Below are 15,625 nucleotides of genomic sequence, written 5' to 3' on the forward strand. Positions count from 1 at the left end.
TTCAATCTAGGCGTGTTTCCTGCTCCCGAAGAGAATCCAGACCTGCTTGCATCCTACGACACGAAATTGGAGGAAAGATTATTTTACACATTACTCAAATAATTGCTGTATAATCGGCATAGATCACAAAAGGCTTTACTCAAATTTATTTTGTATCCTTTAAGAGAAAAGGGACGGAGAATCCTCTCGGGATAGACGCTTTTAACCAACCTAACCAATGACATAAATGTCAGTCGGTCAAGGTCCACTCACACTCCAGATGTGCGTTTAGCGTTTATACACGTTTATTTCAGGTCCGCCTCGCTTTCTCATTCGAAATCTGTACACATTTCGAAGGGAATCACTTTCAAATTGTGGCAGTATGGGAAATCTTCGCTTTTGGATGAGGACTTTGCTTTTTGGTATTTGATTGGGACTTTAACCATGGATTTAAGTACAGAAGAGCAGATATGTAGAGCGACAGACTGATGATTTTAAGAAACACTGAAGATCCGTGAGGAACCACGGGAAGAATCCTACAAACACATCGTGCACGTGAAGGAAGAATTGCATTTTTGGCAAAGAAGCTCCTGTATTTGTATTGCTGATAATAACACTTTAATCGGTCGTTAGTCTCAGGTTAATCATTTAGTGGACACGGTTGTGGTTTATTTCGGGTTAAATTGACAAAAGACAATCTGCTTGTACCTTCGCTGCAATGTCGGCGGTGATGATAACGCGGAAGGTTACTCGAAAATGGGAGAAATTACCTGGGAAAAACACCTTCTGCTGCGATGGACGGGTTATGATGGCTCGGCAGAAAGGAGTATTTTACCTGACCCTGTTTCTCATCATTGGAACCTGCTCTCTGTTCTTCGCCTTTGAGTAAGTGCATGTCATTGGTGATTATTACATTTACATTTACATTTACATTTAGTCATTTAGCAGACGCTTTTATTAGACCTCATCTACACTGCTTGAGACGCGATAAACCACCGGAGCTGCGATATCAGTGTGCACAGCTTCGTTACAGTGGGGGATTTGCATTGTAGATGGCTTTTGTTTAATGCCATTGCAAGGATGAAATAGTATCTTTAATAAGCAGTCAAAACATATTACAGCCACATGGTAAAGGCAACAAATATAACAATAAAAAGTGTGTGAAATATTGAGGACCGAAGCGCTCCTGATGTTTTGACGTAAAAACACGCCATCTCTTGTGCAAGCTGAATTTGTTTACTGTACGCCATGGCTGTGTTTTCATATGACAGTAGAAATGTCCGATTCGTGAATGAATCGGTCTTTTGAGTCAGATCTTATCAATGAATTGTTTGGAGCGGTTTACAAAACCGGTCTGAACGATTCCTTTGCGAACTGAATCGCTCCCAGCAGTTCTTGAGTCGACTCGTCGACTATTTAAACCGACTCAACTCGTCGACTATTTAAACCGACTCAACTCATCCACTATTTAAACCGACTCAACTCGTGACTATTTAAACCGACTCAACTCGTCGACTATTTAAACCGACTCAACTCGTGACTATTTAAACCGACTCAACTCGTCGACTATTTAAACCGACTCATCTCGTCGACTATTTAAACCGACTCAACTCGTCGACTATTTAAACCGAGAAAACACTTACTTAAATATTTGTTTGTGTGACAAAACATTTATACTAAATTTCACAAATAAAATCTCTCTGAAATGTGTTTACAATTTGATTGTATGGCAGTTTTAGCACACATACAAACCACTGTTTTAATAAGTAACGTTTTATTAACGTGCCAAAATATGTAAATTAATTGTTTTGTGGAAAGGAAAACTAAATTTTGATTCTAAATTGATAATCAAAAAACTGAACTGGGCAACAATAAACAATCTTATTAACAAAACGTAAAAATATATAAACATAATAAACAGAAGTGACAAAGTACAAAAATATGTAATTGGTTAGTTTTACCATCTGTATAAGACAATAGGGTTTTATTAAGGAGAGCTATAAACTATAGAGCTTTAAACCTGTAGATCACCCAACATGAACCTAAAACAATTTAGTACCCTACTAAATCTATCTATCTATCTATCTATCTATCTATCTATAGTTTCGCTTTCACAACGAAACACACCGCGTCTTCACGACAAGGAGGCAACAATACTACAGCGAGAATGAAAGTTACGCCTTCTTTCTTTGCGTGAACATTTGGGCGGCGTTATGCAAATCTTCCCACATAGTGACGTAGGTTATGTGGGGGCGTGTTAGAACGAGCCGGGTGTGGCTGACTCTTAACTTTTATAAAGAATATCTCTTTGGATTTGAGACTTTAGTCTTTGCAACTTTACAGATCTTCTTTATGCACCAAGAGCTTGTAACACTCCAAAGAGAAAGGAAAAATTAAAATCGCATCATATGACCCCCTTAAAGGATTAAGTTGAAAAATTCTAGGAAATTATAGAATATAATATTATAATTGGATTAGCTTTTATTGTTTATTTTTAGTATGTAATCTTATTTTGTTTCTATTTGTTGCCAACATCCCTAATTTTTGTAGATTAAAAAAAAAAAAAGTAATTTCTTTAACAATAACGACTCTGAAAAATGTCATATCCCACCATAATATGCAGAAAAACTACAATTCCTGAAGAGTGTAATACTGTGACACTATCAAAACAGCATTGTCGACCAATGCCAGAACAAAGTGTTCAGGAAACCTGTTTGAAAACAAGACAGTTTTTGCAGTTCTGTTTGGTATGTTAGTGATGCAGACCTACACCCTTCACCTTTATAATACTTCATCTTCTTACTAAAATGGTTCTACACCAGTGAAACGGTTACATAGCTGCACTTTATGTGTTGACAGTCATCAGATTCTGTTGATTGTGTACACCCACTCATTCTTTCACTTTAGAAGTACATGGATCAGGTTTCACTCTGTCTTTGTCCTGTATGTTTGTTTTATGGAATTGTTGCTCATCAGTTAAATGTCTATACATGTTATGTTGATCATTGAGTGGATAGTTACTCATGTTGTAGCTGAGGAAGTGTCTAGTGCTGGGGTGTCCAACCCTGCTGCTGGCGATCGACTGTCCTGCAAAGTTCAGCTCCAACTCTAATTAAACACACCTGCCTTTAACTTTCAAGTGGTCCTGAAGACCTTAATTAGTTGCTTTAGGTGTGTTTGATTAGGGTTGGAGCTGAACTTTGCTGGACAGTCGATCGCCAGGAGCAGGATTGGGCACCCCTGGTCTAGTGTATGACTTAGTCAGTGTCACGATCTGTGTGAGAGGGCTCCCGTCTGTTTCTGTCCCTCTGCAGGGGTCGTGATAAAAGAGAGTTTATAACTTTATTCTTTTGGATTTTTTTTGTCTCTGTGCAATGTGACTGGAGCTGTGGCAAATTTGTCTCCATGAGGGATTAGGATGAGGGATTAGGATACTGCTTTTTTTTTGGCAGTAATACATAATTCATTTGCTTTGTGATTCGCTTGCTCTTAAATTGGCAAACTCTTTATGAAGAATTAACAGAGGTTGTGCAAGTAATTTTCAGGCATGGCAACTTCCTGGCATTACAACTTATATCAGTGTGACACAGCTGAACGATCCTTTTGTACGTTATCAGTACATATTTGTACTTTATACTTTACATTACCTACACCTGTTTGTACTTTAAGCTTTTATGAGAGTCCTTTATCAGAAAGAATGGCTGCTGATGTCACACCCGGATGCAAGATTGCAGTTTATTTGTTCGCTTACTAATCTTTCCCCACTTTGTTAGTGCTATTGCATACGAATTTAATATCATCATCAATTTTGCAATGCAAAATTCAAATGAATGAGGTGATTATTTGCATGTTGAATGGTTTTCTTTGGAATTGCCGGACCATTTATTCCTTAACAGCTTGACCTACTTTTTGGTTTTGATACATATATCAACATGTATGTTTCCATACTTAGAAGTATAATCTTTCTCTCAGTATTTGGTGTATCTGTTATGGAAGCTTGTTTCTGCATCAGAATCAAAACTAAAATAGGTAAGTAAGAACCTTAAGTCTTCAGTGTCACATGACCCTTCAGAAATCTTCAGAATATGCTGATTTAGTGTTCAAGAAACATTTCTTATTATTATCAATGTTGAAAACCTTTTTTTCCTGCTTAATGTTTATGGAAACAGAGATTAATTTTTTTCAGGATTCTTTGATGAATAGAAAGTTCAAAAGAACAGCTGTTTTAAATAGAAATCTTTTGTATCATTATAAATATGAATGTTGTTTTATAAATTTAATGCATCCTTGCTAAATACAATTCTTAATTTCTTTAAAAAAAATCTTACTGATTGCAAACGTTTGAATGGTATGAACGTGAGAGCTTATTGCACATCAAAACTGTATTCAGCATCAGTGACCGTGTAATATTATATAAAATATATAAAATTGTCAGATTTGTTTCAGACTGAACCAGGTTGTCACAATGAATCTATATGTTGTTTTTAAGCATCATCCGTGGTTTTTCTCCCCTCATTGTCTTTTCCGGTGGCGTACCGGATGTTTGCGCCGAGCACTATCAGTAACGATAATTGTCAGGCCTCCCTGCCCCCACCAGTCTCCACCTAGAGACCAGCCAGACCAATGAAGCAGCTCTATTGATTTTACGAACACACAGCTAAGCCTTTTCATAGCCAGCCATAAAACTCTGCTGTTGTGCTTCATGTTGTCTTAACTGTGGAAAACAGTCCTTTTCACCTTGTTCTCTGTGGAGCAGAGTGCAGATAATTCGCTAAGGACAACCTGTGAAGGCAAACACATGGGTGGAGATGCTATAACACCGTGATGGGAGTGGCTTTGTATGCATGTGCGTAATTTGAACTAATTATTTAATTATTATAATGCCAGAATTCACGAAAAAGTGTCTTTGCAAAGCATTTTATGTCTTCCGCTGATTAGTTGAAGTCAACATGAAATCAGAACTGACCCTGTTGACTGACCCTGTGTTTCTGGTCCTGTTGTGAATGATTCATTTGCTATATAGGTTAGAGAAAAAAAAAAAGTATTTTGTAAGCTTGAATCAGAATGAAATAACTTGCACTGTTAATCACTGATAATGTTAACCAAATGGCTGTTTAGGCATTGTTTTAGCAAACTCTCAAACTCTTTTGTGATCCAATTGGTTACCGCCCTACATTTTTTGCAGCTGAATATCCTGTTCCAGAACTATGTCACATTACGGAAGTCAAATGGAAATTGGTGTTGATTTTCAACAGTAAAGTGTTGATTATGTATACTGAGGCACAATACTTTTTTGTGTTTTCGTGTTGTTCTATGGAGAAAGTAAATTGCAAGTAGTGGCAATAACAGAATTTGTACTTTTATATTGGAGCTGCTTATCTCATGTATTGATTATGGTGAGAGAGGTCACATCCAGCATTGCATGATGGTAATGTCCGGGAAGCTTAGGGCTGTGATAGGAACTGATGATGGAGCAGGTCCAGAAGTCATTAGCAGATACATCACACACAAACACAAACAAACAAACAAACAAACAAACAAACAAACAAACAAACACACACACACACTCAAGCAGTTCTCCTCAGTTTTCCTCCGCTTTGCCCCAGCACAGCTTTCATGATAATAAATGGATTTCCCTGCAGCATTCTACTCATGATCTGGGCAATGGAAAGTTTTATCGACCGGCTCTGCTCTGGATTTTTTACTTTATGTCTTCCAGTCTCATAGCTTAAAATGGATCAAACTAATCTGACCTGTTCCACAGGTAGATTTCCAGTGTATTGATGCCTCTGGTATGCTGACACACCAGTGTGTCAAACAGCTGAACTTGCACCATGTAGTTTGACTAGAAATGATCTTTCTGTTGCTAATACTTCTTACAGCTGCAATCTGTTGTTCTGTGTGCTGGGCCTGAAGCAGTGAATGTGACGTGTGAGGAGACATACCCACATTCTAGTATGGACTGGTTCAACCAGTGTTCTAGTATGTATTGTAGAAGGATTGGTTTGACACGTTATAGTTTGTGTAAAACATGCATTTTGTGTGTTATTAGAAGCACCTGTTAAGTCTTAATTCCCCAAAAGTAGGCCTAGTCAAATTCAGTTTGTAAATCTGTTTGTATTAACGATGCATCAAAATACAAGGTGTGTTGAGGAGAAATACTCTACTAAGCTATTGGATGTACCTTTAAAAAAAAAAATATGAATGAAAAAAATAAGTCTCTTAGACTTGTGGCAAATAGAAAATATTACAAAAATATTATAAATGTGTAAGACATTATCTGGAAAACATACACTGATTTTTGTTTCTACTGTCGGAGTATTTTTAGATCTATATACACATGCAGGATCCTATAACGGACCCCTGGGGTCCCTAGAAGTGTTGTTATTGTTAAATAAAAGCTTTTGGTAACTGAAACCTGATTTTTTTTTTATAATTATAATATAATAACATTAATTAGAAAATGTTGCCTTGGCAACTAACTGTACTAAAATTATTAGTACTACAATTTATTATTTAGTACTAAAATTACAAAAAATGAAATAAAAATAAATTAAAGCTGTAAATAAATAATTTAACAAAAAAACTAAATAAAAAAAATAAAAATGACAAGTCAGTAACAAAAAACAAACTAAAATTAAAATGAAAACTGAAAATATACAAATAATACCTATTTTAAAAACATTAATAAATAGTACATAAATAATACTGGTCCCCCAACTCCATGTAAATAACCACCCACAATACCATAGTGGCAATTTTTGTATGAGCAAGCACCACTTACATTTTTATTACAAAATCTAGTTCTATATCTTTTTGTATTGTGTTATTAGGACTTGTCATGTCTTCTCTCTCTCTCACTGTATTGTAGTTAGTGTTGTAAAGATGTCCTTTGCACATGCAGAACGCTAAATGTAGCAAATTTTCCCCCGAGAGTGGATGCACTGTGCCTGCGATGAGCTGAACCATTATCGTGATGTATTAGCCATACATTATCTTAGTATAGCAGGTCTACATTGCAGGAGAGAGTGGTGGAGGAGAGCCAGGGTGACCCTATTAATAGCTCAATGCAGTGGCCTGTGGAGCCGACCAATCTGCTGTAGGCTGAGAGAAGGGAGGCACTTTTACAGGACCCAAGGCATCCGCAATTTATTTGAGCAACCAAATTCATTGCTGTATGGCTGTCTGCCTGCAGGAATGGAGAAAGCACAGTCATTCATAGTAAACATCCTCCCTGACTGCTTCATTGTTGGGTCTGAAAAGACTGAGCCAGACAGATATTACAAACCCACTTCGTCAATGGCCTCCCCTCTTTTATTTCAGGGAGAAACTATTGCTTCATCAAAAAGATAACAAAAAATGTTTTTGTGTTGGATTTAGGAAAATAATAGTCAAAAGCATTGGCGTGCCGATTGAAATGTTTGTATTTGATGTGAAATTTTTTATGTATCAATTGCCATTTTGCTTCAGCGAAATTAATGTCAATTTTTTGGAAGAAAAAAAAAACAATTTAGGTTCAGCAGCATTTATGTGTAATGTGAATTGTGTACATTTTAGCCACTTGCATCAGCAAACAGAATTATTTTATTTTAAAATAAGAATTATTTTACTTTACTTTTACTTTACTTTCTCCAAAACAATTCTCTTAATGCAGGGTTATAGTTCAAAACATCTGCTATCCAGCAGAAATGTTTATTTGTTTTAATGCAAATTCTTTATCTATCCATTGCCATTTGTTTTAGTTGAGCTTTTTTTCCACAATTAAAAAAATTAATATATTTATTATGTTTTGTTTGTATTTTTATTTTTGTCTTTACCACATATCATATCATATATCATATCATATATCATATAATATCATATCGTATCATATCATATCATAGCTGTCGGGTTTCTTATTTTTATTTATTTATTTATTTTTTGCCATTAACAGCACAAAAATTCCACACTTCACCTTTAACACTAGATAGAAATATTAGAGAGATTTCACTTTCATGTTATATGCTCATGTAACCTCTGTGCTGTTAATGTCATGTTTTGCCTGCCTCATTTGTAATCCTGCTTGTTCACTTGTTCCATACAGGTGCCCGTACCTGGCAGTGCACCTGTCTCCTGCCATCCCTGTGTTTGCAGTGTTGCTCTTCGTCTTTGTCATGGCCATGCTGCTCCGAACCAGCTTCAGTGACCCAGGGGTGCTGCCACGGGCCCTGCCGGAGGAGGCCAACTTCATTGAGATGGAGATCGGTGAGTGTGAGGGTGACTGAGTTCAGGGAAGGGGATTTGAAGTTTAATGCCATAGTTTGTACCATCAGTGCCACCTGCGGGTGTTTTGACCCAGTGAGGGGAAGAACATGAATAGTCTAGTAAGCATGTGGCGTAAGTGGGATGCTGTTAGCCCAGACCTGCTGATTAATTTATTGTTTTGTTTTGCGATTAAAATGGCTGAGTGCATTGGTCCATGAACTCTGAGGTTATCTGGGAAACATTGTGTTCTTCTTTACTTCAAGCTTGATGGGCTTAATGGTTATCTTGAGACTTTTTTTTTCTTTTTTTTTTGGAAAATCACAGATATTGAAGAACAGATGTATTTTGTCTTCTGATGCATCTGTATGTTTAGATATACATTTAAGGAAAAACTTTTCCAAAAATCTCTCTCCCTTTACATAATTTAATAAATAAACAAAAACACTTCCCAAAAAATATCCTACGCCTATGTTGAATATGCACAAGTGAGATTTCAGAGGACATGAGCTGCTCCAGGAGAGTTTGAATCTGATCCATGCATGTCCCAATCCCATTCCTGCCTCTCTACCTCTGTGCTTTTCTGCTTTACTTCACTTTAATTATCCATTAGAGGCACAAGGAAGTAAAATAAGAAATAGATATTCTTCACATGACTGGTACACACCCACACAATGCCATATGTCAACTGACTTGAACAGAAACCAGTGTTATGACTATTCAAAGTGAAAATTGTATCTTTTGCAGGGGTGTTTGGCAGAAACTGTTGAGGCTCATTCAAATCCTAAGGTTAATTTGTCTTGTCTCTTCTGTTTTTTTCTTTGACAAAGTATCTGCTCAAACATTGACTGTTAAAGGGGTCCTATTATGCTCTTTTACAAAGTCTTGATTTTGTGCACGTGGAGTTATAAGATTTTATTAACCTACGTGACTTTTCCATGTCTGGAAATCATATATCCTTATAGGTAGGGATGCACCGATACCACTTTTTCCAGTACTCGCCCGATACCGATACTTTTATTCATGTCTGGAAATCATATATCCTTATAGGCTACCTTATATACCTAGGTTTTTCAAGATGAATTAATAGCGATTCATTTAAATAGTTTTCATATCATGGAATCAATTCAATTTGATTAACAGCCCCATTTTAAAGAAATTTGTCAGAACTTTTTCATTCTGTAACCTACAGTAACTCCGTCATTTAATTTAATGGAAATTTGTATCAAATTTCAGCAAGTATGAACTATATTTTTGTTCAATGACAAGACCATCAGGTGACAGAGACAAAGCATTTTTGTTACTTATGTAAGTGTGTAGAACTTTATATAGTTTAATTACTGCAGGTAAATAAAAAGGAACTAAATGCATTATCAGGTTAACAACAACAAAAACAACAACAACAACAACAAAAAGATTACTCCCAAATGATTGACATTGAATTATTGAATGTATTGACAGCCCTGGTGTCATTTAAATTCATCAGCTACTCAAGGTTGTTTTTTGTTTTAAGACTGCTGTCATACAAAAGCCAAAATGTTGGTATTGATTCAACTGTATCTACTACTCGACTACTGCAAACAACAGGGCAAAGATTGATTTATACAAATTCTCTCTGCTCTATTTCAGCATTCCATCTTTAAAATTCTATTTTTAGATGAATGTCTGTGTGGCTGATTAAAAGTGGCTGATGCTGGATCAGATGCAAGTTTGGATTTGCCGTTTTAGCCAATCCAGGCAGGTGGATTAAGAGGCAGCTGTGTAGTTCTGCCTCCTGAGCGCATGCTAATGCAACCATTACACTAGAGTATAAAAGTACAGAGCTGACAAATGCAAGGAAATTACCTTTTGAAATTTGTCTTGTCTTTTAAAAGAAGAGTTTTGCCTTCAGTATTGTCGCTATCCAGGTAAAAGTGAGTCATTTTGAAAAAATGCAAATAAAGAAAAGGGAATAGAAAAGATGCTTATAATTTTTTCTGGATCTCTGGAGAGACAAAAAATAATAGAAAAAAGCAACGATAGAAAATTATTTTCCTTAGAAAGCAATTTATTATTTACATATGTGAACATTTTTAGTGAAAATACATGCACACCCAATTTTTTTTATATATTTTTTGCATTGTTCAAGTAAGTTATTCTGTGGTCAAATATTTTTGTAAAATGATCACTACACTGTTTATTTAACTGTTGTCACCGGCAGATACCATTACTGTGCTAGTTCCATCTCACAAAATCAAATCACGATAATATTTAATGTTTATTTATTTACTGATTTATTAAGGGGGATAATGTACAGTCAGCGTGTCATTATTGCAAAATAAACCCCTTTAGTGTGAGACAGGATCTCTCAGCTTCATGTCATGGTCTTAATCGCCGTCAAAGTTTATTTTGTGATAATGATTGGCTTATCCCTTTCATATTTCTTTTGAAATCATGTTTTAATCTCATTCCGCTTCAACTAGTGCAAAAATCATTATAGTTGTCATACCAGCACCATTAATAACTATTTTGTACTTGAGGTTTTGACCTCTTTTCACAGAGCTACGCACACTCTCCTGGGTCTGATTTATTGGTGTTTTTTCATGTCTTTTGTCATTGAGTCATGGCACTCGCTGGAGTGGCCTTCAGTGAGTCCTTTATCAGAGGCTGTGTTATGTGTCATGCATATGGATCTTAATCGACCCGAGCGGCTGCTGGTTGCCATGTTGACTGTCTCTACTCATCTCTTGCAGAAGCGGCCAATGGGAACGTCCTGGCTGGACAGCGGCCTCCGCCCCGCATCAAGAACGTGCAAATTAACAACCAGATCGTCAAGCTGAAGTACTGCTACACCTGCAAGATCTTCAGACCCCCTCGTGCTTCCCATTGCAGCATCTGCGACAACTGCGTGGGTGAGTGATTGTCCCTAACATTTTGCACTACAAACATGAATGCTACCTCAAATTGTGTGGCTTGTTGAAGGGAGGTGTGCTGTTAATTTTTTTTATTAACTTTTATTCAGCAAGGATGCATTAAATTGATCTATAATGACATTAAAAACATTACAAAATATTTATTTTTCAAATAAATTCTGTTCTTTGAAACTTTCTATTCACTAAAGACTCCAGAAGAAAGCAACACAGCTGTTTTAAACATTGATAATAATAATAAGAAATGTTTTTTGAGAATCAAATCATCATATTAGAATGATTTCTGAAGGATCGTGTGACACTGATGACTGGAGTAATGATGCTGAAAATTCAGCTTTGCATCACAGGAATAAATTACATTTTAAAATATATTCAAATAGAAAATAGATATAAATTTATTGCAATATTACTGTTTTTACTATTTTAGTTTTGATCAAATAAATATATTATAATATCAAATCAATATTATAATCCATATTTATGATGAGACTTATTTTAAACGCATTAATACATATTACTTACTATATACTATATATAAACTATATTTACTATATATAATCACTACTTAATTCAACATTAATTAATACTATTATTATTATAGGTACTACTAATATAATGTATCATGAATTAAAAATTAATTAAACATTTTTACTAAGTATTAGTAAGTCAACAAATGAATTGAACCTTACAAGGCCAAAGTAACTTACAATGCAACAAGCTATTTTGTAGAACTGTTTGTTTTTTCGTTTTCACTAGATTTATAATTGGTTTTTTATCACTAAAAATAATGTGCTGCAGTTATTGTGGTTTGTGGGGTATGTCTACATACAAGAATTGACAAGCATTCTTACCTTTGATATAGTTGCACATGTACGTGCCATTTGATACTCCAGTATAATAGTGAATTGTTAAGAGATGAGTCAGACAGCACAGCACACGCACTTACTCACACATATTGCAAGGTTAGTGAGATACATATGCTGATATTAGAGAGTTCACTGAGGGCTCAGTTTTGCTCTCTTTGCACAGTCATCCTGAACACAGGGCCATTTGTTTGAGCGGCCTGCACCTGCCACACACACACACACACACACACACACTCACTCACTCACTCACTCACTCACCACTCACTCACTCACTCACTCACAATTTCTAGTTTGAGTACCATCTCCCTCTTAGCAGTTTAAAATATATATGCCTGTCTCTGGCAGAAGATCCACACTCACAGAGTGAGAATGTAGAAACTGACTTTCACAAATCTTCATGAGAGTCTTAAGATTCTGTGTGTCTTTCCCTCAGACCGGTTTGACCATCATTGTCCCTGGGTCGGAAACTGCGTAGGAAAGAGGAATTACAGATACTTCTACTTGTTCACGCTCTCGCTGTCTCTACTTACCATCTACATCTTCGCCTTTGACATCGTCCATGTGGTTCTCCGTGAGTATCGCAGCAAGAAAATGTGTGTGTGAGTGCCTGAGCGTCTTCACTGTTGACATCCAAAATCGAATTGTTTAAGAGGAAATTACGTTTTCATGTTATCAATAACAATTTAAAATGCACAGACGGTCCAACGGTTTAATGATCATAGTTTCTGGGAAAAAACAAGTGCCTTAAAGCGACACTCAATATGTATGCGAATACGGTTCTCTCAGGCGTGGTTCAGTCGGGGAGTGTTCAGGATATCGGAAGAGCCACTATATATTCTCGTAAATGTCTGCTCTCTTTCCTTCCTTTGATCTTCCTCTTCTCAAAGTGCACTATAGACAGCAAGAAAGAGAGAAGCAGAATTCACATGAATTCCTGGGCAGTTTGCTCTGAGCCTGTGATTTTAATTTAAAAGTAAAACACATCGTGACTGTCATTCATTTTGAGGTATAATTCCATGATTTTTGTTTGTTTACAAGCACAGATAAATTCAGTCATACCATAGATTCTGAATGTCTGACGCAGATTCTGAATGTAATGTTTCCATAGCAATGATAAGCTTTCAGGGAAAACGCATACTTTCCCCACACCACATCGACACCGGATACATGTGGCACATCGCAACTCAACAAAATTAGATCTCTCTTATTATAACAAAGCTGTCTACACTGCTAGCATATTTAGCATGTTTCTATTTTTGACTTTCTAAAGAGTGAAGCCGATCCCTTTATTTTTCCCCTTCCATTTGAAATTCACTTTTTTTCACAAATGTCATATGTGCGAGTAAATGCGGTATAAATCAGCTCTGACCTTTACATCATAACCAGCTTGTGCGGTTTGATATCTGGCCTATTAATTTAAATAATATAATCTAATTCTGACCATACGTATCCGCAGTCATTGGTCACCCTAAAATTAGTCCATGCAGCATGTGCACTATTATATAAGTCTTCTGAAGCCATGCAATTGCTTTTCTTGATGTACAGATTGACATTTAAGTTTTTATATAGAGCCAAATGTCATTATGTCAAACCTTCACCATAGGTGTCATGTAATTTGAGAGCTTTCATGTAGGTGAAAATCATCGAGTTTTGTTCCGTTTCTCACATAGTTATTGTATGGCCTCTGAAGTCATATATATATATATATATAGCATATAAGTCACATAGAGATGGACATTCAAGACTCACTCATTCATATTTATTGAAAGGGCAAGAGAAACCAGTTTGTTGAAAGTTGAAAATTGAAAGATTGTGTATGATTTTGATCAGTACTGTTGTTGTTACTTGTATGTTTTTGTATAGTGGTTGCTTCTTATAGTTATTGTAAATGATGTAATGAAATGATACTGTTAATATTGCCATGAATATAGCCATTGTTGCTGATATGGCGGTAAAACATACATAAATAAGTCACATAGACTACCCTATGATCCTTTTTATTGTTTTTCCTTTGCCCTTTTTTGAGTTTGACTGCCTGTGGAAATGATGGTTAGTAGATTTTCAGTTTTGGGTAAACTATTTCTTCAACAGATTTTTATTAGGCTGAATGCAAAACCAAAAGGTGCTTGTAAACGAACAGTGCAAACTTCTCAGCTCTGGCAGAGTGTGGGTGGATGTGCGAAAATCTACTGAACATGTAATGATGGGAGAGAGAACGGGAGATGCTGAGACATCTGATGCTGTGAGTTACTGCTTGCATGCATAGATACATGATGTAAATAAATATATCTTGTGTGTTTTATAGGTTCTGTGGACTCAGGATTTGTGAATACCATTAAAGAAACTCCCGGAACATATCCTTTCATCTGGGCTATAGAACCACTTCCTGAAGATTTGAAAACAAAATGAGCTCCTCATAAACCTGTTATGCTGTAAATGATCTATTATGATAAACACTGTGTTTGTGTACTAGTTTTCTAACATTTAAATAGGCACAAGCATGTATTTTCTTTTATAAAACCCTTTGTATTGCTGAACAAAGAAATATCAAAGTTCAAACACATTGTTTACGCTGTATTGTAGATTTTTTTGAGCATGTTGTTTCCTTGACTCCCCATTGCACTGTGTTGGAGGTTCTGGTGTGTTTTTTCACCCTCTGGTCTGTGGTGGGATTGACTGGTTTCCACACCTACTTGATCTCCCTCAACCAGACCACCAATGAGGACGTGAGTCTGTTTCTTACCTGTCTGTTCCAAAGTCTACTGTCGGTTCTTGACTCCTTCTGCTGTCACATGGCTGGAAAGATAAACACATGCCCTAGAGCATTTCAGCACACTAGATCCAGCAGTCACCCTGGCAACAGTGCCATCTCGGTGATAAGCAGGCACAGAGAACATCTCAACAGGAGTTTTATGTACAGTATATACAGTATTTATAGCACTGTTTATGAACAGGGAGCACATTGCTGTCCCATTATGCTTTGAAGTATTAGAGGCACAAATCCCATGTTTTATAGTAACTGTTTGGTATGTTAGATAAGCTATTATGTAACATAAGATTAACTTTGCATGAAAAGAAGCTTTAAATGCATCAGATGTTTATACACATTATAAAAATGAAGATTTTGACCTCCAGAGGTTTTGACTGTATCCAACAGATACACATCATTTGACATTGGTATGTAACTCATTGTAGTAAAAATATTTATTTTTAAATAAATAAAATTGTTTGTTTACTAACTTATAAATAGTTTTTTTTGTTTAAATATAAACTAAACTCATTTTAATTATAAAAAAGCACATGACATTTGTGTCCCAATCTTTGCTATTACCACATATTTTAGATTTAATAGTTTAAATAATTTAGTCTGAATATAAATATTACTAACCTGATGCATACTGTAGGCTTTGATTGATTTTATTTGAGTTTTTATTTTATTTTTGATGATTTAATGTTTATCTGCTAGAAAATCACAAAAATCAGGATTTAAAAACTACATTTAGTTGCAAAAGTCACAGTAATTTAGTAACAGGTTTTACCCTATTAAAAAATAATAGAAAATTTGACTACATTTTTATATGTATATATATATATATATATATATATATATATGTGTGTGTGTGTGTGTGT

The 15,625-nt window shown here is 35.8% G+C and overlaps 1 protein-coding gene across 1 annotated transcript in view; it reads left to right on the forward strand.

Moving 5' to 3' along the window:
• LOC107744547 (palmitoyltransferase ZDHHC9-like) overlaps nt 1-15,625 on the forward strand; it is a 19,986-nt gene continuing 4,361 nt past the window's right edge. The window contains exons 1-6 of the mRNA XM_016558257.1: nt 1-864; nt 8,063-8,223; nt 10,953-11,111; nt 12,429-12,566; nt 14,301-14,349; nt 14,619-14,721. Coding sequence (XP_016413743.1) covers nt 698-864; nt 8,063-8,223; nt 10,953-11,111; nt 12,429-12,566; nt 14,301-14,349; nt 14,619-14,721 — 777 coding nt within the window. The 5' untranslated portion in view covers nt 1-697. The remainder of the gene's footprint in view (nt 865-8,062; nt 8,224-10,952; nt 11,112-12,428; nt 12,567-14,300; nt 14,350-14,618; nt 14,722-15,625) is intronic.

The sequence above is a fragment of the Sinocyclocheilus rhinocerous genome, unplaced genomic scaffold (genome assembly GCF_001515625.1).
Source record: "Sinocyclocheilus rhinocerous isolate Xijiao unplaced genomic scaffold, SAMN03320098_v1.1 scaffold557, whole genome shotgun sequence".
NCBI lineage: Eukaryota > Metazoa > Chordata > Actinopteri > Cypriniformes > Cyprinidae > Sinocyclocheilus > Sinocyclocheilus rhinocerous.